General features: G+C 50.0%; 2 protein-coding genes across 4 annotated transcripts in view; one reads left to right on the top strand and one right to left on the bottom strand.

Moving 5' to 3' along the window:
• ETFA (electron transfer flavoprotein subunit alpha) overlaps positions 1–4,559 on the top strand; it is a 69,615-nt gene extending 65,056 nt beyond the window's left edge. The window contains exon 12 of the mRNA XM_019983827.2: positions 4,262–4,559. Coding sequence (XP_019839386.1) covers positions 4,262–4,300 — 39 coding nt within the window. The 3' untranslated portion in view covers positions 4,301–4,559. The remainder of the gene's footprint in view (positions 1–4,261) is intronic.
• Positions 4,560–15,184: 10,625 nt separating this feature from the next.
• The window catches only part of TMEM266 (transmembrane protein 266), a 123,410-nt gene continuing 115,932 nt past the window's right edge, over positions 15,185–22,662 (bottom strand). For all 3 annotated transcript variants that reach the window (XM_019983534.2, XM_070775321.1, XM_019983536.2), the window contains 2 exons: positions 17,657–17,719; positions 15,185–16,034 (listed from right to left, as the gene is read on the bottom strand). In XM_019983534.2, the coding sequence (XP_019839093.1) occupies positions 15,436–16,034; positions 17,657–17,719 (662 nt within the window). In that variant the 3' untranslated portion in view covers positions 15,185–15,435. The remainder of the gene's footprint in view (positions 16,035–17,656; positions 17,720–22,662) is intronic.

Genomic DNA, 22,662 nt, shown 5'->3' with positions numbered 1-22,662 from the left:
TGGGCTGTGAAAGTTTGCCTCATCTGCCATTTTCACCTGACAGCTTGCCAACTGACTACCACTTCAAGCATCTTGACAACTTTTTGCAGGGAAAATGTTTCAACAGCCAGCAGGAGGCAGAAAATGCTTTCCAAGAGTTTGTCAGATCCCAAAGCATGGATTTTTATGCTACAGGAGCAAACAAACTTATTTCTCATTGGCAAAACTGTGTTGATTGAATGGTTCCTATTTTAATTAATAAAGATGTGTTTGAGCCTAGTTATAATTTAAAATTCATGGTCAAAAACTGCAATTACTTTTGCTCCAACCTAATAATTCTGACAGAAGAGCAGACAAGGTGGCATAGTGAATACATTTCTCACTGGAGCTACCTTCTATCTTTAAAAATCAAAATTTTAAGGTATAACAGCTTAAAAAATATAATTATGCAAATTATGAATGAAAATTAATTATTATCTATTTGGGATTAAGATCTTAACATCATAAATCAAATAACAGCTATGTAAAAAGGACTTTTTTAGACCAAATTTTTGTTTAAAAATTTCAAACTGTATCACATATAACAAATATAGAAACAGCTATTGGACTAATAATTCCCTAAGGTATATCGCATCCACCAAATTTCATCATGTCTAGAGTAAAACTGTATATGCATAACGTTTTATTTTCTTTTATTTATTTTTTCACTTCGCCTTTCAACAGTCATATGAGTTAGAACAAATTTATTTTTTCTTCATATGACAGAAGTAACATGGTACAGTAATTGCAAGCTTCATTTCATATTCTGTCTTGGGCATATACTAATTAAATTATCTTAGCAAACTTACTTAATCTCTCTAAATATAAGCATTCTCATAAGTAATATAAATATTACCTTATAGTGAGATTTACTGCACTTAGTTTAGTCTGCGTTAAATATTCGCCTACCTGTTTGTATTGCTCCATGCAGGTACATAGTAGTTGCTTAATAAATGGTGAATCTCAGAATCAGAGTTATAGGACAGAGGGAACCACCTGACTGTAGTTTTGTTAATTTTTAAAGATATACTAACTTTACTGGGCTATAATTCACATATCATAAAATGTGTGCTTTTAAAAGGTACAGCTCAGTGTTGTTGTTTTGAGTATATTCACAGAGTTATGCATCCATCAGTGCTAGACTAGGTCTAATTGTGTCTACTTGTGCTAACATTTTCCTCACACTGAGAAGAAACCCCATACCTATTCGCAGTCACTCCCTATTCACATTCTCCCCAGCCGCTGGCAACAGCTAATCTCCTTTGTGTCTGTAGATTTGCCAGTCCTGGATATAGAATCATGTAATACGTGGCCTTTTGTGGGTGGCTTCTTAACATAATGTTTTAAAGGTTCATCGTTGTAGCAGCACTTTATTCCTTTTTATTGCCAAGTAATAGCCATTGTATATATATGCCACAATTTGTTTATCCATTTATCCATTGATGAACTTTTGAGTTGTTTGCACTTCTGGCTGTTATAATTAATGCTGCCATGAGCATTCATGTATGAGTTTTTGTGCACTGTTCATCTTTTTTGGACACATATCTAGGAATGGAATTGCTTGTATACTTTTATAACTGTGTGTTTTACATTTTGAAGAACTGCCTACTATTTTACAAACTCATTGACCCACTTTACGTTCCTACCAAATAATACACAAGGGCCCCAATTTCTCCATACGGTTGCTAGCACTTGTTATTAGCTTTTACTGTAGCCATCCTAATGGTTGTGAAGTGGTATCTCATTGTTGTTTTGATTGACTCTTTTTTTTGGATGACAAATCATATTGAGCATTTTTTGTGTGTACTCTTTGGCCATTTGTGTGTCTTCTTTAGAGAAATGTTTATCCATGTTCTTTGTCCATTTTTTCATTGAATTGTTTGTTTTGTTGTTGTTGAGTTGTAAGATTTCTTCATATTTTCTGGATGTTAAACCCTTATGAGACCCTTAGTATGTTTTCTAAATACTTTCTCCCATTTTGTTGGTTGTCTTTTCACTTTCTTGGTAATATCCTTTGATGACAAAAGTTTTACATTCTGATGAAGTCCAGCTCATCTGGTTTTTGTTGCTTATGTTTTGGATGTCATATCCAGGAATCTATCATCATAACCCAAGGTCCTGATGATTTACCCCTATGTTTTCTTCTGAGTTTTATGTTGTTTAACTATGTGTTTGATCCATCTTAAATTAATATTTGTGTATGGTATGAGGTGAGGGCATAGCATCATTCTTCTGCATGTGGATATCCAGTTGTCTGTCTCTGTTGGAGAGACTCTTGTGTCCGCATTGATTAGACTTGGCATAACTCCTATCTGTTTAAACCTTTTTCACCTCTCTCCAACATAGCCGTTCACTACAGTCGTTCTAGTCCCTTTACTGTCTCTGGAACCTACAGTGTTTATCCGTTTGCCTCCTCATTTTTTGCCCAGAATCTTTTTTTCCTCCATGTTAAATGTTCTGATTTTTCCTAGTCCATACCAGACTCAACTTATGTCAGGGTTCTTGAATTCAGAGCTTTTAATGCCGTTCTCATCCTCTTACACTACAGTATAAGATGAGCAGGTTTCTAATCAAGTGGTTCTTAGGCCTCTGTCTCTTCCCTCTTTGTGGCCAGGAATCAGGCCTGATCCTCTCTATTTCCCATAGTGCTTATCCTGAGGAAATACTAAATAAATGAGTGAAACATAGTTGTGCTGTGCCTTATATCAGTACATGGTCCTTTTTGAGACATGAATTCACTGTCATCTGGTCTTACTGAGTAGGGAGCTGCCTCTGCAGTATCTAAAATAGAAAAAAAAAAGAATTCATATCTTTCAGTGTGCTGAGGCCATTAGATACTCAGTAAACTGAGCTGGCATGTTTTTTTCCCTAACCAAGGCATTGTTTGGTATGCTTGGGAATTCCAGGATTGGTCTAACAAAAATGATATGGAGCATGGAGAGAGAAAGACCCCTCAACCCTTTTGGGGGGAGTGCAGCAGGGGGACTTTCTGTAAGGTTTTTAAAAACTATGTTCTAAACCAAATTGATGTTTTATTTAAAAGAAGTTGGGCCCTAGCCCATTTTTCATGAAACATGTAGGTCCCACATGAGGCTCGTTTAGCATGTCATCTATGTGACTGGCATAAGCTCATGGTCTCTCCACCAAGGAAACTGGGGGAAATGGTGCCAGCACTTAATGCTGCCCCTGAGCTAATGCCTGCTGGCTCCATGGTAAACACGGGCCTTTTAATAGGCTGGAGACAAAGTGACATTTGGAAGAAACAACATGTCGACAATTTCCTTAATAAATTTTGTACGAACACATTATTTCCACCTAATGGAAATGTAGCTCTCTTAAATAATTGAGAGGCTATATTCATCAGTGGCGAGTTCAGCTGGGATCTTTGTGAGCTAGGGCAGTCGACAACCCTTTGGAAGCTGAGTAATTGATATTTTACACGAGTGGCTAGGCTAGTTTTCAGGCAGGCCCTGTGTGCTCCTGCAGCCCCCACATGTAGCCCTCCTCTGTGACCCAGGCTGTCACAAAGCAGCTCCACACCGAAGCTCCGGTTGCAGCCACTGAACTACCCAGGCCAGGGGTTAGTAACGAATCCTTTCTAAAGTGGGAGCCAGCTTGATCAGTTTCCTTCACTGTGGTTTCTTGCTGTGTCTGCTGACCAGCCACTGCGTTAGCACAAGGCCTTGGTTTTAGTAAAGAGCAATGATGGGTGACGTCCAGCATGCAGCTCATTTTTATGTGCCAGAAGATGGTAACGTGCTGAGGAATAACAACTACAGTGTTTGTTAAGTGAATGATGAATGAGTGAATAAACAAGTACTAGAGGAGGCTGACAGGAGTCGTGACTAAGCAAGAGACTGAAGGTAGGGCAGGACTGCAGTGAGGGAAGGAAGAGTGCCGGGGAACACGGAGGTCAAAACATACACTGTTCTCAACAGACAAGAGAATCGTACTTCCTGTTCTCAGGGCCGCCTTTCTGAGGTCTGGGGTTGTGTCACAAAGGCTTCCAGGCCATGAGTGGGCTTTCGGCTCTGCCAACCACTTGTCCCATGGATGGGGAGAGAGACTGTGGGAAAACAGGGAGTCCTTGGGAGGGCAGAGGGAGGGGGCTCTTTGTACCTCCCATACCTCCTGGTGATTCACGTTGTTGCTTCTGGCCTTTTTGTACTCCTTAGGGAGCTGTGACCTTATCACAAAGAAGACTCAAATTGTTTAATTATTATTATTTTGTTTTAATTTGCAGGTTGTTCCTGAAATGACTGAGCTATTGAAGAAGAAATGAGTCATGACCATGTCTTAGGACGAAAATTGTATCAAAGTATATTCAGCTGAAATCATAGAAATTCATGGCTAATATAACAATCATCGGAAAGTGTGGAGAGCTACATTTCATAATTTGAGGAAAATTTCTAACAGACACCAAATGCTTTTTTTATGGGGTTATTATTATTTCTTAATTATTTGTGGTTCTAAACAGTTATTTTTTTGAAATTTTATAGCTCTGTAATACATAATAAAGCCTTTCCATAACTTTAAAACTATTACCGAAATATGCCTATCTTTGTAAAGGAAGAGAGAGAATTGAAAAAACAGGAGTGAAAATTATTATTTACTCTTGCTGGTGTTGTTCATGGATGGCTCTGTATTTTAGATAAAATTATAAACATGAATGTTCCCACCAGTCTAATCAACATAATGCAGTTGTTGAGACAAGGGAACTAGAGTGGTGAATTTAGAGTTAAAAAAGCATGGCCACAAAGTGTGAATATTATCTTAAATATATTCCAGTCTCTAGAAAATCATAGCTAATGGGACAAAAGTGCACCAGCCTTAAACCTGAACCTGCTGAATGTATTTAGTTGACTTAAGTTGATTTAATTTTCCATTTCATTTTAAGATCTTGGCAGTTTACAGTTCTTGGTGTCTATAAATTAGAGGCAAGTGGAGAAGGGGCCACATTGAGACAGTATGGCCTCTTATGCTAACAGATAGCTCAATGCTATTGTAAATGTTAAAAGTCTTGCTCAGAGATGGCTCTGGCTTTTCTTTCGCCCTCCTGGTGGCTTCCTTTGGACTGTCTTAGAAAGCAGCCAGGCATGCACGTCGGCCACATGTGCGGTGAGTTCTAGCACTCTCCCATGCTGCCCTAGGCGGCCAGGCGCTTGTGTGAGTGCAACCCCAGGAACAGAGGCTGGTGAGGTCTGGGCCAAGACTGCAAGAAGGAGTGGGCAGGGATCTGGGGTCTTAGAAAGGCCAGGAGTCAGCAGGCGAGCTGAATGAAGAGCACTGCCACGCTGAAGCCGAGCCACAGAAGGTATAGTTGGTGACAAGAAAGATGGCAGGGAAGAGATGGGAAGTGACTAGTGATACACAAAGGGAGAGAGCAGAGGGCCCAGTCGGGCCCTTAGTGTGGCCAGCCTGGGGCTGATTAGTTGAATCCTCTTTTGATGCGTTATATTCACTTTCTGTGAAACACCCTTTGAAGTTAAATGTCACTGGCACTTCTGCCTTCTTGTAATGAAGTGAGAGGAGCAGCCAAGTAGTGCTCAGTGTTAGAACTGTAGGACCCTAGGTTGCAGAGCTGAGGGACCATCCGGCTCAGCCCCCTTGTACAGAGAGGGATCCTGTGGCACAGAGAGACGTGAAGGAGCTGAAGTGACTTGTCCAAGGCCATGTAATTTGAATTTCTCTTGCAGAAGTAATACCTGTATCTTGTTGCTATCTTTGAGGCTCTTCCCAAGGAGGCTAACCTTACTTGGGGCCTTTTCCATTTACGCTTCATCCCTGTGGGAAACCATAACTGGGGGGACAGGAGAGGAGCAGAAGTGGCGGCTGCAGAGGTGCCCAGTGTATACAGGGTGTGCCAGCTCAAGAAGGTCCATCCCAAGGGGTGTCTTGGTGTGGTTCTTGGCCTTGGGGTTGAACTGTTTGGTCTTTCTCCCTTTTGTCTTCCTCCTGTCACAACTGTCCTGCTCCAGCTTCAAGCAGCTGTTCAGTTAATTTACTGGATACAATTTATCATCATCATCATAGCATTAAGTAGGGGCTTCCCAGTAGCTCTGTGGTAAAGAATCTACCTGCCAATGCAGGAGACCTGGGTTCGATCCCTGGGTCAGGATGAACCCCTGGAGAAAGAAATGGCAACCCACTCCAGTATTTTTGCCTGGAGAATCCCATGGACAGAGGAGCCTGGCGGGCTATAGTCCATAGAGTGTCAAAGAGTCAGACACAACAGAGCAACTGAGCACGCACGTGGCGCTTACTATATGTCACATACTAAACCCCTTCAGTCCTCACAACATCTGTAAGATAGATGCTATTCTTATCCCTGTTTTACAGATGAGGAAGCTGAGGCAAAAAGAGGGTATGTAACTTGCCCAATTTCAGACAGCTTACAAACGAGAGCCATGATTTGGAACCAGGAAGTTTGGCTTCAGAGCAGTGGCCTCACCAGTGTGTGTTTCTGCCTCACCTCTGCTGGAGGAACAGGGAGTGGCTGCATGGTTCCCTCAGGTAAAGGGCACTCTGTGCCTGGTCCCAGGTGGGCGGGGCACACACTCAGGATCCTAGTGGAGGAAGAGAGTTCGTATCCTGGGCTTGTCTTTCCAGCAGGAATTTGTTCAACTTAGAAGCCCCTTTAAGTACCCACTCAAAGTTTACCTTCAAAAGGAAGTTGTGTGAGACTGGGGCAAATTGTTAAAAACTACCATCTATGCCAGAAGGTACAATTTGACATGCCCCTTTTTTTTTTACTTGTTTAGTGTTCTGTGGGAAACCAAGCTGTCAGTTCCAAATGACAGCCCTACATCTTGGCTTGAGGATTGAGCTGTAGCTCTGGAAGCAGTCTAGGCAAAAGTGTTAGGAATAGCTTTCTTTGGGGTTTGTGTGTATGCTTCCTGCCTTTCTCCCCTAAGACCTTTGAGGTCTTAGGTTAATGTCATACAGTCCCCAGGAATTTGGCTAATTTGTCAGAACACGAAGTCCCTGAGAGGGCAGGAGTATGTGTGTAGGAAGGCAGCCATGTGAGGGCAGAGCTGATAGGTTCTTGAGGTCGTTTAGGTCAAGCAGATACTGGGAAAGACTGAAGGCAAAGGGAGAAGGGGACGGCAGAGGATGAGATGGTTGGACAGCATCACTAACTCATTGGACATGAATTTGAGCCAACTCTGGGAAAAAGTGAAGGACAGAGGAGCCTGGCGTGCTACAGTCCATGCGTTTGCAAAGAGTCACATGCAACCTAGCAACTGAACAATAAACAACCTCCTTACTATGGACAGTGAGGGCCCTGGTCTCAGCTCTCTGGCAGTTGAGAGGGTACAGAACCCAGCACTTCCCCTGGTCTCTCCGCAGTACATCGGGGCATATTCCCTTGGAGGCTCCCTGGCTCACCCAGCAGCTGTGCTGTGTGGGCCTCTGGAGCAAACACCTGGATGTCTGGTCTGGCCACTGCACTGAGGTAGCTTGTGGTCCTGATGGGGAGAGCAGCTGGCTGCTGGGCTCTGAGAATACAGGCTGTTAGAGGCATAGCCCTTGCCCTCAAGATCTGCAGCTAGCAAGGAAGATGAGATGAGACCCAAGTGATTAGAAAAGCAGATAGCATGCAGTCAGCATGAACTGCACATACAGGGAGGGCTCCTTCAGGGAGCCAGCTGCGGTGATTCCTCAGGGCGTGGAGGTGTTAACATGAACACGAGAGGCAGAAGTAGAACAGATGAGAGTTCGCATGCCTGCTTGAGGCAGTGACGGGCGGAAACACAGTGTCGGGAGAGGGGTTGAGGGTGACAGGTAGTTAAGGCCAGATTGTGGAGGACATTGGCTGGTAGGCTGAGGAGTCTGTTGTTTTTCCTCATGGGTCAGTGGTTCTCAAACTTTGCCCTCAAGGAATACTGCTGTTTCAGGAGCTGTGCCAGAGATGGTACTGTGAGAGCTCCTGATTTGCAGGAAAAATTAATAGAATTTCCTAATCTAAGTCTTTCTTGCATCCTTTTTTCTAAAACTCCAGTTGCTGCTACATCTGATCCTACTATAATCAGGTTCCAAAGTGAATGAACTGGTAACAAATGGGTATTTAACTAAGGAGGTCAGTGGCCATTGGCCCTCCACAGCTTTTGTTTAGTGAACAGGTGTTGAGTACTTAAAAATGCTCTCTGCTGGTTGTACTATTCCTTGTTTATGTGTTAGAATTAACCGTGTCAGTATATCCAGAATCTTCCACAAAGAGCGGCATGACATCCTGAGGCCCTGCCACCTGAACAGGTCTTTGGGAGCACCCTTCTGGCAACAGGGAGATGGATACTATACTAGCCTGTGTTGAGGAAGGCCTGTTACTTGATCTAGAGGAATAACATAAGCTGGTGGAGTGTTCAGGACAGACAGAGGAAGAAAAGATGGAAGCGATTAGGAGGCTGTTGCAGGAATCCTCTGGCCTTATGCCCTGAATAGGTTTGACTGAAAGCTCTTTGGGTACAGAATGGGTCCCCTGAGACTATGGAAATGGGTCCGGTGTTGTGGGCGAGGCTGGCAGAGAGTGGGGCTCGTCCTCCCAGGATAGTGTGGGAGCCACGCTGCCGGCAGAGCCTGGGCGTGTCTCTACTGGGCTGGGAGGCTTTGAATGAAACCCCAGCCGTAAGAGCTCTCTGTGCTGTTTCTGTGAGAAAGGGGAAGTCAGTTTGGTTGCATTTCACACCATCTCTCACGGGGCTGAGAGAGTTTTTGTTTTTGGTTCGTGTAAAAATGTGCTTAAGAGGCTGGGAAACCCAGAGAACAGTATTGATTATAACAGATGGATTTGGTTAGCTGTTGCTGAACGAAAGGAGACTTGACTGATAACCTTGTTAAAAGCCCATTTAGGGTGATATATTGCTCCAACTTGTATAGCCCTAGGGTTTAAAAAATATTTTGTGGGGCACCCACATGAAGAAGAGTTGCTGATAGTCCTTGGTTTATAATAGCACTCTCATGCAAGTTACCGCTCAGAGGTGGGAAGGGTAGGAAACTGAAGAAGGCAGGCTCTCAGGAGAAGTGATCTGCCCCAGGGCATAAAGCAGGTGGCAGAGCTGGACACAAACCAGAATTCCGGCAAATACTACTTGTTAAGAACCTACTAGGTGCATTATCTTTCCTTCTCTAATACAACAGTCCCCAAAGTGGGCATCATCACCCCTACTTTCTGGAAGAAGAAATGGGCTGAGCAGAGGCAGTGGTGAGATATGAAACCTGAGCTGACTCCAGGCCTGAAGAGCTTGGCCTTTGCACCGGGCTGCCCCCCAATATATTCCAGCTTCTCTAGGACTCTCTCCTCTGGTTTGCATTGTCTCAAAACAGCAAACTTGTCATGGAAGCATGGAAGAGTGATGGGTGATAGAAATAGGAATTTATTGGGAAGGAAGCTGGCGTTTACTTTCTTTGATGCCCGGATTGGTGAGTAGTCAGGCCATGGTGAGGTTTTCTCTGTCCGGGCTTCCCCATCTTTGCCTCCCACAACTGGTCTCATGGTTTTGGGCACTCGAGTCCGGCTTGGAGGGCTGTTTCCCTTCCCAGTGTGGGGGCTGCATGGGGAACTGTGAGGTCTGGGACCTGGGCTGAGCACTGAGTGGGCTGCTCACCAGGACACTGGGGTTCTCATCCTGGTTCTAATATGGTCTCAGGGGTGCCCTGGTCACATTCCTTCTCCTTTTAGGCTTCATTTTCCTCATCTGTAAAATGGCAAATTGCACTTGGTAATCTTCCAAGATACCTTCAAGCTTCAACCTGTGTGAATGTGTTGGCAGATATCAAACAGCTTAGGAAAATGGAGACAAGAACCACTTTGGAGAGCTGTGCTGAGTGCTTTACAGACATTATTTCATTTAAGCTTCATAATAACCCCACGAGGTATTGTAGTGTTCTCCACTCTCCAAATAAGAAAACTGAAGCTTACAGAGCTTAAAACGCTTGCCAAAGGATTCACAGCTAGTGAGTGGTGACCTTAGGCTGAAGTATACCCTCAACCACATGCCATAACCTGAGTTCCTCTCTGGGAACACGGTGTGTGTGCATGCTAAGTCGCTTCAGTCATGTCCAACTCTGTGACCCTGTGGGCTACAGCCTGCCAGGCTCCTCTGTCCACAGGATTCTCCAGGCAGGAATACTGGAGTGGGTTGCCATGCCCTCCCCCAGGGGATTTTCCCAATCCAGGGATCAAACCTATGTTTCTTATGTCTCCTGCATTGGCAGGCAGGTTCTTTACCACTGGTGTCACCTGGGAACCCCCTGGGAACACAGAGGATGTGTTCCTAGTCCAGCCTGACTGGGACCAGTTGCAGTGAAGGGGAGAAAGATGAGACAGCTGAGCTGAGTTCAGTCAAAATCAACCAATAACGAAGCATATCCCAGGTGAAAGGCCCAGCGTGGCCAAGGCATAGAAGCACCAAGAACATGACGCAGTCTGGACTCCAATCCCTCCGTCCCCTTTTAGCCTGATTCCGCCATTCTAAACCATTCTCTGCTGAGGGAAGCAGGGGGCTTTGTACTGGATCTGGTCTGTACACTGGCTTACTTTTGTGGCATTTAGCAAACCCAGGTCCAAGAACACCATGCCTCTTCTTTATGCAGTGGAGGTGGAGGTGAGCCTACCTAGTTATGAGGCCTAATTGATGTTGGGGAGGCTCCTAGAGCGCTTGGTGAAAGGTGCCCTGTAAATCTCAGACACTGAAGAGTTCTGCCACATTCATCACAGTGTTTAATGTCCTGATTGATCTCCAGGGTAGTCAATTTCATTTGCTTGTTTCAGGATGAATAGGCAGCCTGCTCCCCTATGCTATAGCCTGGGGCTCTGCATAAAATTATGCCAGCGCTGTCTCTTTGGTAGTTTGCAATAAATTTAGCAGCAAATGTTCCATCATTTTCTTTGGATAATTAAATTAACTATTCACCAAGAGACAATACTAAACTTTTCAGTGCTGGAGCAAAGGGAAAAAAAAAATTCCGAGTAGTTATGAATTCATCATTCAGTTTATGCCATGGAAATGTAGGTTTGGGGTTTATACTGGGAAAAGGAGAGGAAGGCAGATAAGGTGCCTCCCGGAACAGCAGTGCTTTAACTCAGGGTGACTCTGGGGCATTATTTATGGGGGAACCAGTGGGGATATATGAGCAGGGTGAGCTCAGGAGGAGCAGACAGTGCCTGGGAGTGGGGGTGGGGCACACGTCCTCTCAGCCCCTTCAGCCACCCTCTTCTCGCACCAAACTATCAGCAGCAGCAAGTGAAATAACTGAGCTTGTCCTGGGCAGCCTTCCCCAGAACTGCTGAATGTGGATAGGGAGCACAACACCCAGGCATCCATTATTAATAAGGATGGTGTCTGTTTGTGTCTCCCTTGAAACATTCTCAAAGGGCTTTCCCTTCCATTATGTCGTTAGCTATCCCAGCAGCCCTCACAGGGGTGGGTGGGGGTGGAGGGATGAGAGTTGTTATTCCTGCTGTACAGGGCAAGGATGCAGATCCATGGATTCGCTGGGGGCATACAGCAAAACAGAAACGGGGTTGAGCTGAGAATCTGGGGCTTTGGCACACACCCTGTGTGCACCACAGCAACTGGGTGGAGGGTGGAGGTGGGGTATCCCTGAGATGTCCTATCAAGCCCCCAGAGTTGTTGGGTATCCTTGTTAAGCAACTCTGTGCAGGGGTCCTGTTGATTTGATAGAAAGATGTGCTAAGTCACCTCAGTCATGTCCGACCCTTTGCAACCCTGTGGACTGTAGCCCGTCAGGCTCCTCTGTCCATGGGATTCTCCAGGCAAGAATACTGGAGAGGGTTGCCATGTCGTCCTCCAGGGGATCTTCCCAGCCCAGGGATCGAACCCGTATCTCTTGCGTCTCCTGCTTTGGCAGGTGGGTTCTTTACCACTAGTGCCACCTGGGAAGCTTCTTTCTAAGGTGGCTTCCTTGGACCTCAGCTCACAGAGAGTACAGCCCCACTCTTAGTCTCTTTAGAGACGAGGAAATCAGAGAGGAATGTGGGGGCAGCACCAGGGCAGGAGCTTCAGTCAAGAGCCTGGCGTTGAAAGGTGTTGCTGAGCTGAGAGTCACGGACGGAGTGAACAGCCACCATGCTGAAGGGAATCCCAGGCCACTGGCCTCTAATTAATTGTACAGGATCTGTGAAAAACTCGTCTGTGTGACCTGATCTGAACGACCTAGGTTTGGGTTGGAGGGCTGATTGGAGAGGAGCCGGCCATGTCACTCAGGGAAGGCCTTACAGCTCCCCAGTCCCGGTGGACTGTGAGCCAGGCCTGCAGGGCTCTGACCACGCTGCCCTGGGGGCCGGCCACCAGCATTGCTGACTCTGAGCCTTGTCTTGGCTGCCAGGTTTGGCACGTCAGGGAGCCAGCCAGGCCATGGGACTGGCTCCTCTCCAGCTTCAGTGGCAAGGCGGAGCCAGGAGGCTGGCCCTGCGGGAAGGGCCACAGGGCTCTGCAGGGAGGGTGGGCAGGTCCCTCCAGCCTGAGGAGCCATGCAGGCTGACCGCTCCCTCTCTGGCTCTCCTGATGACACCTGGTTTAATTCCACGAAGTTCGGCTTGCCACATCCAGCATGGCATCTAATCCCAACAGACCTGGGTTTGAATTCTGCTCCTAGTTCAGCTGTATGCCCTTGGACAAGTCATTTCATAAATCATCCTCTGTCTCTGTAAAGCAGGGAAGACAGCACCCACTTTGCAAGACTGTGTTAGAGAGGGAAGACCGCAAAGATCCCCCCAGCACAACAGCAAGTGAGTAAGTGGGAGCCATGTTGTGCCCACCATCTTGTTGGCTTACAGGAGGCAGCAGCTGCTACTGGGCCCGCCTCCCTTCTGAGCGAGCCCCAGAGGGCGCTGACTGAGCAAGTCCACGAGCAAGGAGCGGGTCTTTCCCAGAGCGGCAAACCTCCCAGGGAGGGCTCGGGCTCCATCTCCACTGGCGCCCAGCTGCCCACCAGCTATAACTCTGGGCTATGGCACCCAGGGGAACCGTGAAAGCCAAAGCTTTTACTCTCCACCTCCTGCTCTCCAGGCTAAGACTCCACCCCGCGCCTGTCCTCAGGCAGGTGAGTGGCTTCCTCTGTCTTGCGCGCCCTCTTCCTGGTGACTGTGGACTCTGTCCTCAGAGAGGTCAGACCACATCTAGTCCCCATCTGCTTGTGCAGCAGCTCTGACCCTGCTACTGCCTGGGCAGGCGGGAAGGTAACCATGAGTGCTCAGGCAATTTCACCTCACAGCAATCTGTAAATGTCCTAAGAAACCAGCTGTTAAAAGTGGGACTCTTCTGGGTGGGGAAACTGAGGGAGAGAGTGGGGCCACTTGCCTATCATCTTACCCCACTGCTCTCCTCCCAGCCCTTTTCTCTGGAGAAGTCCAAGCAGAGGTGACTACCAGCTAGCCATGGGGGTCTCACCTCCAGCACAGGACAGGCTCATTTACTTGACTGGGTGGCCAGCACTAGCCCATGAGCTGGGGCAACGGGAACTCAGCCAAGAGGGCATCACGGCTCAGCAGGCTGAGCCTGGCCAAGGAGGGTAGCTGTTTCTAGTCTAGCAGATGCAGACCACTAAACAGATCCCGCAGCTCCTGCCCTAGAGATTATAAATCATGTAATGCCCTCCAGCCCATATGTGACAAACCCAGGAGTGACCACTTTGCTTTCAAAAGCTCTACAGCTTGGGAGCCCCAGCACCTAGCACACTGCCAGGCAGATATGAGCTCGTTTCAGTGCCTCTCTTGTTAGTGTGTAACCTCAGGGAAGTTTCTTAAACCTCTGAGCCTTGGGTCGTACACCTGTAAAATGGGCCCAGTGATACCACCTCACAGGGCCACTGGAAGGGTTAAAGGAGCCCAAGGGGGTAGAGGCCTTACAAAGTGCTCAGTCATGGCAGCTGTGAATAACTCTGCTGCTGGTGATGGAATGCCTCAGATTACACCCCAAAACAAGCTCCATTTGATACTGTTCCCTTTAACATCTTTTTTGACAAATGCTGATCTTCCCATGAATAAGGAGAATGTTTTTTGTGGCCTGGGGGCCGGCAACCAGCCCATTTAGGAGCAGTGACCTCACCAAGATATTCATTTGAGGCAACGGGAGCCCTTGAATTGAAAAATAAAATTATCTTCCCTTTTTCTTCTGGGCATCGAAAACAAAACATACTCATAAACAAAACCCCTTGGAGGCTCTTCAGCAAGGGACACACTGATCAGGCTCAACAGCCCGGGTTGGAGTTTGGGGAGCTGACACACTGGTGGAGGAGGTGGGGTCAGAGGCTGGGCCTGGGCCTCAGCAAGGCTGTGAGGGGTCTGGGGCAGGGGCCAGCATCCCCAACTGTTCATGGGGAATGAGAAGGGGGCTAGCATTCATGCACATGGCCGGGTGGATGGTGACACCCGGCTGGGAACCTGGGAGGAGCAGCAGGCTGCGAGCAAGACCTCTCGCTCAGCTTTGGGCCTCTTGAGATCCCTGAGGAATGGAGCCCTGGGTCAGGGAGCTGTGTCTGGGAGTTGCTGGCAAGGAAGACAGAATTCTGAGCTCCTCTGTGGTGGGGAGATGAGTGAAGAGAAGGTACTGGTCCAGAGTCACACAGCCAGGCAGTGTGAGCGCTTCCCTCCTGGGGTCTAGGGCTCCTCTACAAAGGCCTCAGGGATACCGGAGAGGAGCTGGTGGGCTTCCTTGGTGGATTTTCAAGGCCAACCCAAGCCCAGAGAAGCCACTCTGGGGTCCTCACCTGGACTAGCAGCCAAAGGATCACCTCTGCCAACGGGAAGTCTCAGTGCAGGTGGTTTTTATTATTAAAGCCAAGATTGGAAAATGGCTCTCACCCCCACCCCGCAACCCTCCCACCCTCCTCCAGACCCATCCCTTTATGTCCCCAGAAGGTGGAAACTAGATTTGTCTCGAAAAGACTCAGAAACGCTCATGCCTAAATGAGAGAATGAAGACAAATGAGATAGGCTCAGATGGTGGTCTGTGTGATTGTGTGGGCTCCACCCGGGATTCCTGGAAAAGACGGCTTGGGGGTGGGGCTGGAGAGCCCCTGCTCACAGTGCTGTTCCCGAGGGTCCAGGGTGGGCGTCGGGAACAAAGGCAACGGAAGAGGCTGAGCTGGCCCCCACGCTCTACCCTGCTGAAGCTGGGCCACAGGCTGGTTTTTGTAAAAGTGGTTTTAAAAAAAAATCCCAGCCACGAGCACCACCCTCCCCTGAGCAGGGTGAGAGGAGGCGCCAGCTCTGGGCTTTGAGGTCTGAGGCGTGTGGCCTCCTGGCCTGGCGTCACCTCCCTGGAGGCAGGCAGCACCCTGAGGGAAGCCAGGAGGGCTCCTGGGCCCCTCATGTGACCCTTGGTGGCCACCGGGGCCCCGGGGGAGCATCGAGATGGCTGTCTCCCCGCCTTCCTCCCAGCCTGCCTGGAGGCTCTAGGCTTCAGGGACCCTGTGCAACTTCTGCTCTTTGGATTCCAAAGATCTGAACTTTTCCTCCAGCACAGGCGCAGCCGGCTGGAAATGGATGACAGGCTTGATCTGAAAGACGGTGAAGCCCTCCCGGTTCTTCTGGTTAAACAGACTCACCCTGTGCTCCAGCTCAGGGCTGGGCTGGGCTGAGCCCTCTGGGCTGGGCTGGGCAAGGGGGGCGGAGTCCAAGGCCCTCCGGGAGGGGCAGGGGTCCTCTGACAGTGGGGACAACAGGTCCTGGACTGTGGCCTCTGCCATATGCTGCTGAGATGGCGGCGGGGGCAGCGGCAGGGCGGAGGGGCTGGGCCTGGGGGACGGCTCCTCGCGGGCGGCGCTGCAGTCCGTGGAGGAGCCCAGCGTCTGACTGCTGTCACTCTGGGCCCGGGTGCCGGAGCTGCGCGTGGAGCGGGTGGCACTCTCGGAGCTGGCGCTGGCACCGGTGCCTTCGCTGCCGAGCTTCAGGGGCACGTCGACGGAAAAGAGGTCAGACGAGACGTTGGGCTGGTGGATGTCGATGGCGGCCGTGGTGACCACGCACACAGCTGGCTCTGGGACGCCGCTGTCTGCAAGAAAGGAGGGGTGCGGGTCACACTCCACTCTGGCTGCACCTCTGCACCCTGATGGGGGTGGGGCTAGATGGTGGGGGTGAGGTGAGTATGAATGGCTTTGCTGGGAGAGGCCTTGAGAGATGGTCCAGGTTTCCAATATGCGCCACCTGCCCTGAGGGAGAATTATGCCTCCCTATCAGGTGCAGACATGTGACGGGCCTCAGCCAGTCACCTGCAGGAAGTGACCAGTGGCGTTTCCTGGAGAAGCTACATAAGCCAGCTGTGCTCTGCCCGTGCGGTCAACACTGTTCCAGAAGGCACGACAACTGTTCTGTCTGCTGGGAGATAGCGTAAAGTAACAGCCTGGCCAAAGAGCCCCTGGCCAGTGTCCCTGGCCCTTTGTTGACTTATTTAAACCACTCAAATGTGGGGTTGTTGTCACTGGGCACAGCATAACCGAGCCCATCCTGACTAACTCAGCACAGTGTGCTATGACAAGGAATCTGAATGTCATGGTCATTAGGACTCCAAGTTTTAAATGGGTCCAGCGTGAGACTCATGACCAGAGCTGTGCCCTCAGAAAACTGACGAATTTTTATAGGATGCATTGTAAGTGGAGGGTGGAGGACATCCCAGAATGTCTTCGCTCTAAGTGAGAAGTATCAAGGGCCTGAATTACAGTAGGCGTAGTGTGGGTAAGGTTTCTCTCTAAAGTGGTAGGGAGAGTAGGCTGGGAGAGAGGTTCAGGCTAGAGATGATGGTCTTTGAGATCAGCAGGTTGGATAAGGCTTTGGAAGAGGAGAAAGGGAGGGAAAGAGGCCTTAAAGGGGCTAAATTGCAGAAAAGATGAAATTCAGATGTATTCAGGATGACCCACACTATAACCTTCTAGCCTTAGAATGGGGTTTACAAGGATTTAAGGGCTCAGCAGTAAAGAATCTGCCTGCAATGCAGGAGGCCGGGTTCGATCCCTGGGTCAGGAAGATCTCCTGGAAAAGGGAATGGCAACCTACTCCAGTATTCTTGCCTGGAAATTCCATGGACAGAGAAGCCTGGTGGACTGCAGTCCATGGGGTTGCAAAGAGTTGGACACTACTGAGCAATGAACACTTTCACTTCTCAAGGGCTGTGAAACCCAAACCTTACAAGACTCAAGACACTGGCTAAAGAGAAACAAGACCCTGAAGGACTGAGTATTATTTTAAAACTCAACCTTTCTCATATGAAAACCACTAGGTCCCCTGAGACTTTCTGAAGTGCAAGAATGAAACATAAACAAGGACATGCCCAGTGCCTATTGCTTCTCACACCCAATTATGCATTATCTCACCCCCCTCACGCTCATCCTGAAAGGTTCTCAGGTTGGGAAGTGCTGAGGTCATTAATTCCTAGATTCCAGCCCCTTTCCACCCCAGGGTCCCCCATGCACATCTTGGAGCACTCCCATCCCAGCACTTGAGCTCAGGTGCCAGAGTTTGCTGGGAACTCTGCCTGCGGCTATGGCTCACAGGGGCCAGGAGATGGACAGCCTGGTCGAGCTGTCCCTGGCCTGGATGGTAGGGGTTGCCAGGGTCACCTCTGGCGTGGGGCCACACAGAGGTTCTGGTACCCATGGAATAGCACCAACACAGACTTACCACTGCTGGGCCCATTGTAGTACTGGCTGATGTAGCTGTTCATGTCATCTTTCACCGTGGCTTCTGTGGAGGTGAGGACAGAGAAGGGTGAGTGAGGGTGAGCTGGACAGTCCAGGAGCAGGGGCTGTGGCCAGTTTGTGCTCCTCCCCCCAGTGTCTCTACCCCCATCACCACGAGGAGGCACTGGTCTCCCACAAGCTCCCTGCCACACGGTTCCTCCAGGGGGACCACATGGCTCATCTGCCCCAGTGCTGGGCTGGGTACCAGGGACCCAGGTTCTGATGAAGCATCCAGCTTGCTGTGTGATATGAAGAAGCCCTTTCCTTCTCTGAGATAAGGGCCTGGAAATAGTCCTTTGGGGCTTTCCCTGCCTGGATAGCCTGAGTCTCTGAATCCACGTGAGTTTCTCACAGTCACCAGGAAAGCTCTCCTCAGTGCAAAAGCCTGAGTGCCGTTTCAGCCGCACACAGCCAGCTGCAGAGGCAGATCTTGGACAACAGCACCCTCGGTCTTCCACACTGCCCAGGAATGGACGCAGGCGCTGGGCACCCCCAGCCGTGCTCCCAGCACCCTGCTCCCAGCACATGGTGGGTGCTCAGTAAAGAGTTGCTGAATGAATAACCAATGAGAAGGTGTAAAGCTGTCCAGGTCTCAGGAGATGGCATGGGAACAGGGTCTCAAAGAATTGGTTCGTTGTTCTGATGGGGTGGGAAGGGATGAGAGAGGAGAGATAACTTGAGAGAGGCCTGAGCATGGTGAGGGGCGGGGGTGGGGAATGGACAGCAGAGGACAGGAGACCCCAAAGCCATCCTAAGGAGCTCTGCCTTGCCCCAAGCACAGTGAGGAGCCACAGGAAAGTGTGAACAGGCTCAAGTGTGAGGCACTCCCGAGGGTGCGCTGAGTGGCTGGGAAGGTGTCAGGCTGGACGGGAGACAGAAACAGCAATGCCCAGGGGAGGGGAGACAGGTCCTGTTGAGGCTGCAGGTGAGGATGGGGGTCTACACCCCCCAGAAGCCTCGGTCTGCAGGTGATGGAACCTGCTGCTCTCCGTGGCCGCCCTCCTGACACACCTGAGATCACTGCAGAAGCCTGTCTGCCCTGACACGGGGAGGCCGGTGGCGGCAACACAGCAACCTGGCTCTTAAAAGCTTTTTTGGCCTCTCTTGATCTTTAAATGCCTGTGGCCAGAGGTGTATTCTGCATTAATGCCTGAGCTGAGGGAGGGGCCCCAGGCTGGCTCCAGGCCCTGCTTCAGGATCAACCAGCAATGCGCCTCAGAATCAGACAGCCAACACTCTTCTCCATGGCTCTTCATAATTTATGTTGTAAATGCTGTCTAGCCCTGCAGGCTGCCCCGGGAAGTGGGAGGAGGCCGGTGTGACTGCTCCTGGCAAGCAGTTCCAGGGCCACCAGGTCTACTGGGCCAGAGAGGTCTGGTCACTGATCTTGGTATTATCCTGAGGGACCTGCAGTGTGGCTGTCGAGGGCCATGTCACAAGGGCAGGACAATAAACTCAGCTAAAGTATCCACAGACCGGTGAGTCCCACAGGGGCTCACGTGCAGGAGGTGGCCTGGCGTGAATGAGAAACACCCAGAGCCTGGGTTCCTGTGCTGCTACTGGGCAGGTCACATCCCCTCTCTGGGCCTCAGGTTTTCCATCTGTACCATGTACCATGCGGGAGCGGGTGGGGCTCTTAGAGACCGTGACAGCCAGGCTAGCTGGCTCCAGGCCCCTCAGCCAGCCCTGAAGTTCAAGAGGTGAGAGAGCAGAGTGGGAAGGGACCGGAGCCATCGAGGAACCGCACTCCCCCCGACCCCACCCTGTGTGAGCATCCTCTCAACCCCTGCCTGGGCTCTGCCCACCATGGCCTGTGCCCCTCACAGAACGGGCCTCCTGCCTCTCTGTTGAGCAGCTCTAATAATCAGATTCCTCTGTGCTCAGCTGGGGTGGCGTGCCTGGCCCTCCACCTCCAAGGAGCACAGGGCCTCCTGGGGACCTCCACTCTGTGATCAGGCAGCCAGTCTCCATCTCCTTAGGAAGGGCCCACTCTGGGAGGCCTTGCAGATCTGGGGATCTGGGTCCTGTCCCCACATGCCTCAAGGCCACACCCCACTTCTCCTTACTACATGACAGACCTTCCAGCACTTACAAAGTCCTCACATCCTTCCCAAAATGTCTCTTCTCCTGAGAAACCCCTGTCCATGCTTCACTCCTCCCTGGTTTTCCAGCCTCTCAAGTCACTATGGGCTCCAGATGTGACCAAAACAGGGGAAGGGAGGCAGGAGGGAGCTGACTGTCACTGTGTCCTTCAGAGCTCCAGACTGCGGATCGGGCACTTCACACAGCAACTTCCTTTCATCTTGCTTAACAGGTGGGTCCTCCTGGAGATCTGCTGGGATCTTCCCCTCACACAGCCTAACATCCTCCAATCGGGTTCAGCAACCACCCTACTCTGCTGACTCATGAGTCTGTGGCCAACACGGATGCCCAGGCCAGGCCTCCTCTGCAGGCGCTGGGGCCAAGCCAGCCAGGCCTTCACCAACCATAGCCGTGTCGGCTCCACAGAGGACTTCACATTTATCATCACAGGCAAATGTCAGCTTGTTGGTCTCAGCCCAGAGCCTGCTGAAAGCATTCTGAATCTTGATTCTGTCTGCTAAGGTATTCTCTCTTGTACCTCAGTGTTGCCTATTCAATTGAGGATGCTCAATCTTCATCAAAGCTGTGGATAAAAGTAACCCGAGCCAGGTGACCTTCAGCCCAGACATCTCTCAGCTTCTGACTGCTCTGGCCAACCGGACAGCTTCTCCTGGATGACCTCCAGCCACCTCTGACTCAACGTGTCCAAAAGAGAACTCAGTTTCTCCCCCACCTCCACCTTGGTGAATGGTACCCTGGGACCCTGGTCATTTCTCCACGCTTCTTCTCCATTCTTACCAGGAATTCAGCTCCTGCTGAACCTGTGACCAGTCAAGGGACCCCCAGATGCCCTCTGCCATCCAGCCTTGGGTCAGACCTCACGCTTTTCCCTTTGGCCTCTCATCATGCTTGCAGGGATTAATAAACGGGATTGCTCACTCCATGGATGTACCTGACACAGAACTTAGATCTCCAGGCGGCCACTGCAGGCCTGTCTAGTCTGCATTTGTTCCCTCTGCTCCAAACCTGTACCCACCCAGAGGCCTCAGAGTGAGTTTCAAGACAGTCAGAGCAAGGCCTTGCCCAGGCTTTTCCAGCAGTGTTGATCGCCACCCACACCCCCCTACTCTCTCTGCTTCAGGCAGGCCCCTTTCTCCACACTGACCACTTGGGCTGGGGCTTTGTCCCCTCCCACACAGAAGCCACATTTTACTCAGAGTCTCGCCAGCACTTAGCATGGGGCTTGGTGTATGCTACTCACCAATAAATAGGATGACTGGACAGTGACTGAGGCTGGGTCGGGGCCTGCAAGACCTCCCTGGACCATTCCCCTCAGGCTCTGAGACACTCCCTGCACCACGCAGCACACAGCCTTGCTCTTGGTCTCTGGTACTTCCTGCCCAGAGACTAATGACTGCTGGTGTCTGGGAGCCTGCAGGGAGGGAATGCAGGCAGGCAGGCATGGATGCATGTGGCCAGGAAGAGGCCATCAGTGAGCCCCGACATGGGGCTGCCCACCCTCCATCTAAGAGAACCCCTGCCCCAAGGTTTGCTTTGATTTGGCACGAAGGAGCCCTAAGGCCATGTAGGAACTGCCGCACAGGAGGACTGGGTTGGCTGACCCTGGAGGGGTGAGAAAGAAGGGCTGGTACAAACTCAGGCTCCAGGACAAAACAGCCCAGGTGCCAACCCCAGCTCTGCAGACATCTGCTCTGTGTCCTTAGGCAAATCCCTCGCCACTCTGAGCCTCAGCTTCCTCAGTAAAATGGGAATAAGAAATACCTACTTGCTGGTGAGCTATACGTTTCACTGGGATGATGAAGGTCAAGTCTAACCTGGGTCTGTCCATCACCTCCCTGAAACCCTGGCCCACGGCGCTCCCTGCTGGCCCCTAAGTTCAGGTCATTTCTGTGGCAGCTGCCGCAGCTGCTCTCAACCACCCAGCACTTTTTCCTAGGGCGTGAGCACTCCATGCAGCCATCCTGACTGATCCTCCTAAAGCTGGCTGAGTGCTGTGGTGGCAGTGCTCATTATGTGGGTGTGCTCCTTGGGCAGAGCCCCAACCTGCCCAGCGAGGTGGAGCAAGAGGGCGGTGAGTCAGGTGGGCCTCCCTGGGTGGCGGGACTGGCCAAGCTGTTGGGGTGGGAGTCAGGAGTCAGGACGGCACACCCACATGTCCTGTGCAGATCCGAGCCCAGAGGGAGACCCTGATTCCTGGCCAGGGCTCCCACTGCCACACTCCGAGCTGCTGCCCCACAGCTCAGCAGCCCTCACCGAGAAAGGACACTACTGTGTGCTGAGCACCAGCTGTGTACCAGGCCGAGGGCAGTGTGTGTGGCTGAGTGCTCAGTCCTTCTCAGTGGGGTGTGCTTCTGCTCCTAGTTGGGACAATTAGAGTTCAGACCCAGGACAGCTGCATAATTTGTGGGGCCCTTTGTTTAAAAAGCATTAAGGCCCAGAAATAAACTCACCCGTATATGGTCAATTAATTTACAGCAAAGGAGCTAAGAATATACAAGGAGGAAAGGAAAGTCTCTTCAGTAAGTGGTCCTGGGAAAACCGGACCCCTAACTTACACCATACACAAAAATTTACTCAATGAATTAAGACTTGTATGTAAAACCTGAAATCATAGAAGTCTTAGAAGAAAACATAGGCTGTAGGTAAGCTCCTTGACCTTGGTCTTGGCAATGATTTTTTTTTTATTTGACACTAAAACAAAAGCAATGAAAGCAAAAAATAAACCAGTAGGACTATACTAAACTAAAAAGCTTCTGCACAGCAAAGGAAACCATCAACAAAACGAATGGCAACCTACTGAATGGAAGAAAATATTTGCAAATCATACCCGATAAGGATTTATAT

This window comes from Bos indicus, chromosome 21 (assembly GCF_029378745.1).
Source record: "Bos indicus isolate NIAB-ARS_2022 breed Sahiwal x Tharparkar chromosome 21, NIAB-ARS_B.indTharparkar_mat_pri_1.0, whole genome shotgun sequence".
NCBI classification, from domain to species: Eukaryota; Metazoa; Chordata; class Mammalia; order Artiodactyla; family Bovidae; genus Bos; species Bos indicus.
Note: the sequence above shows the minus strand (reverse complement) of the source record. Positions and strands in the feature narration are given on the sequence as shown.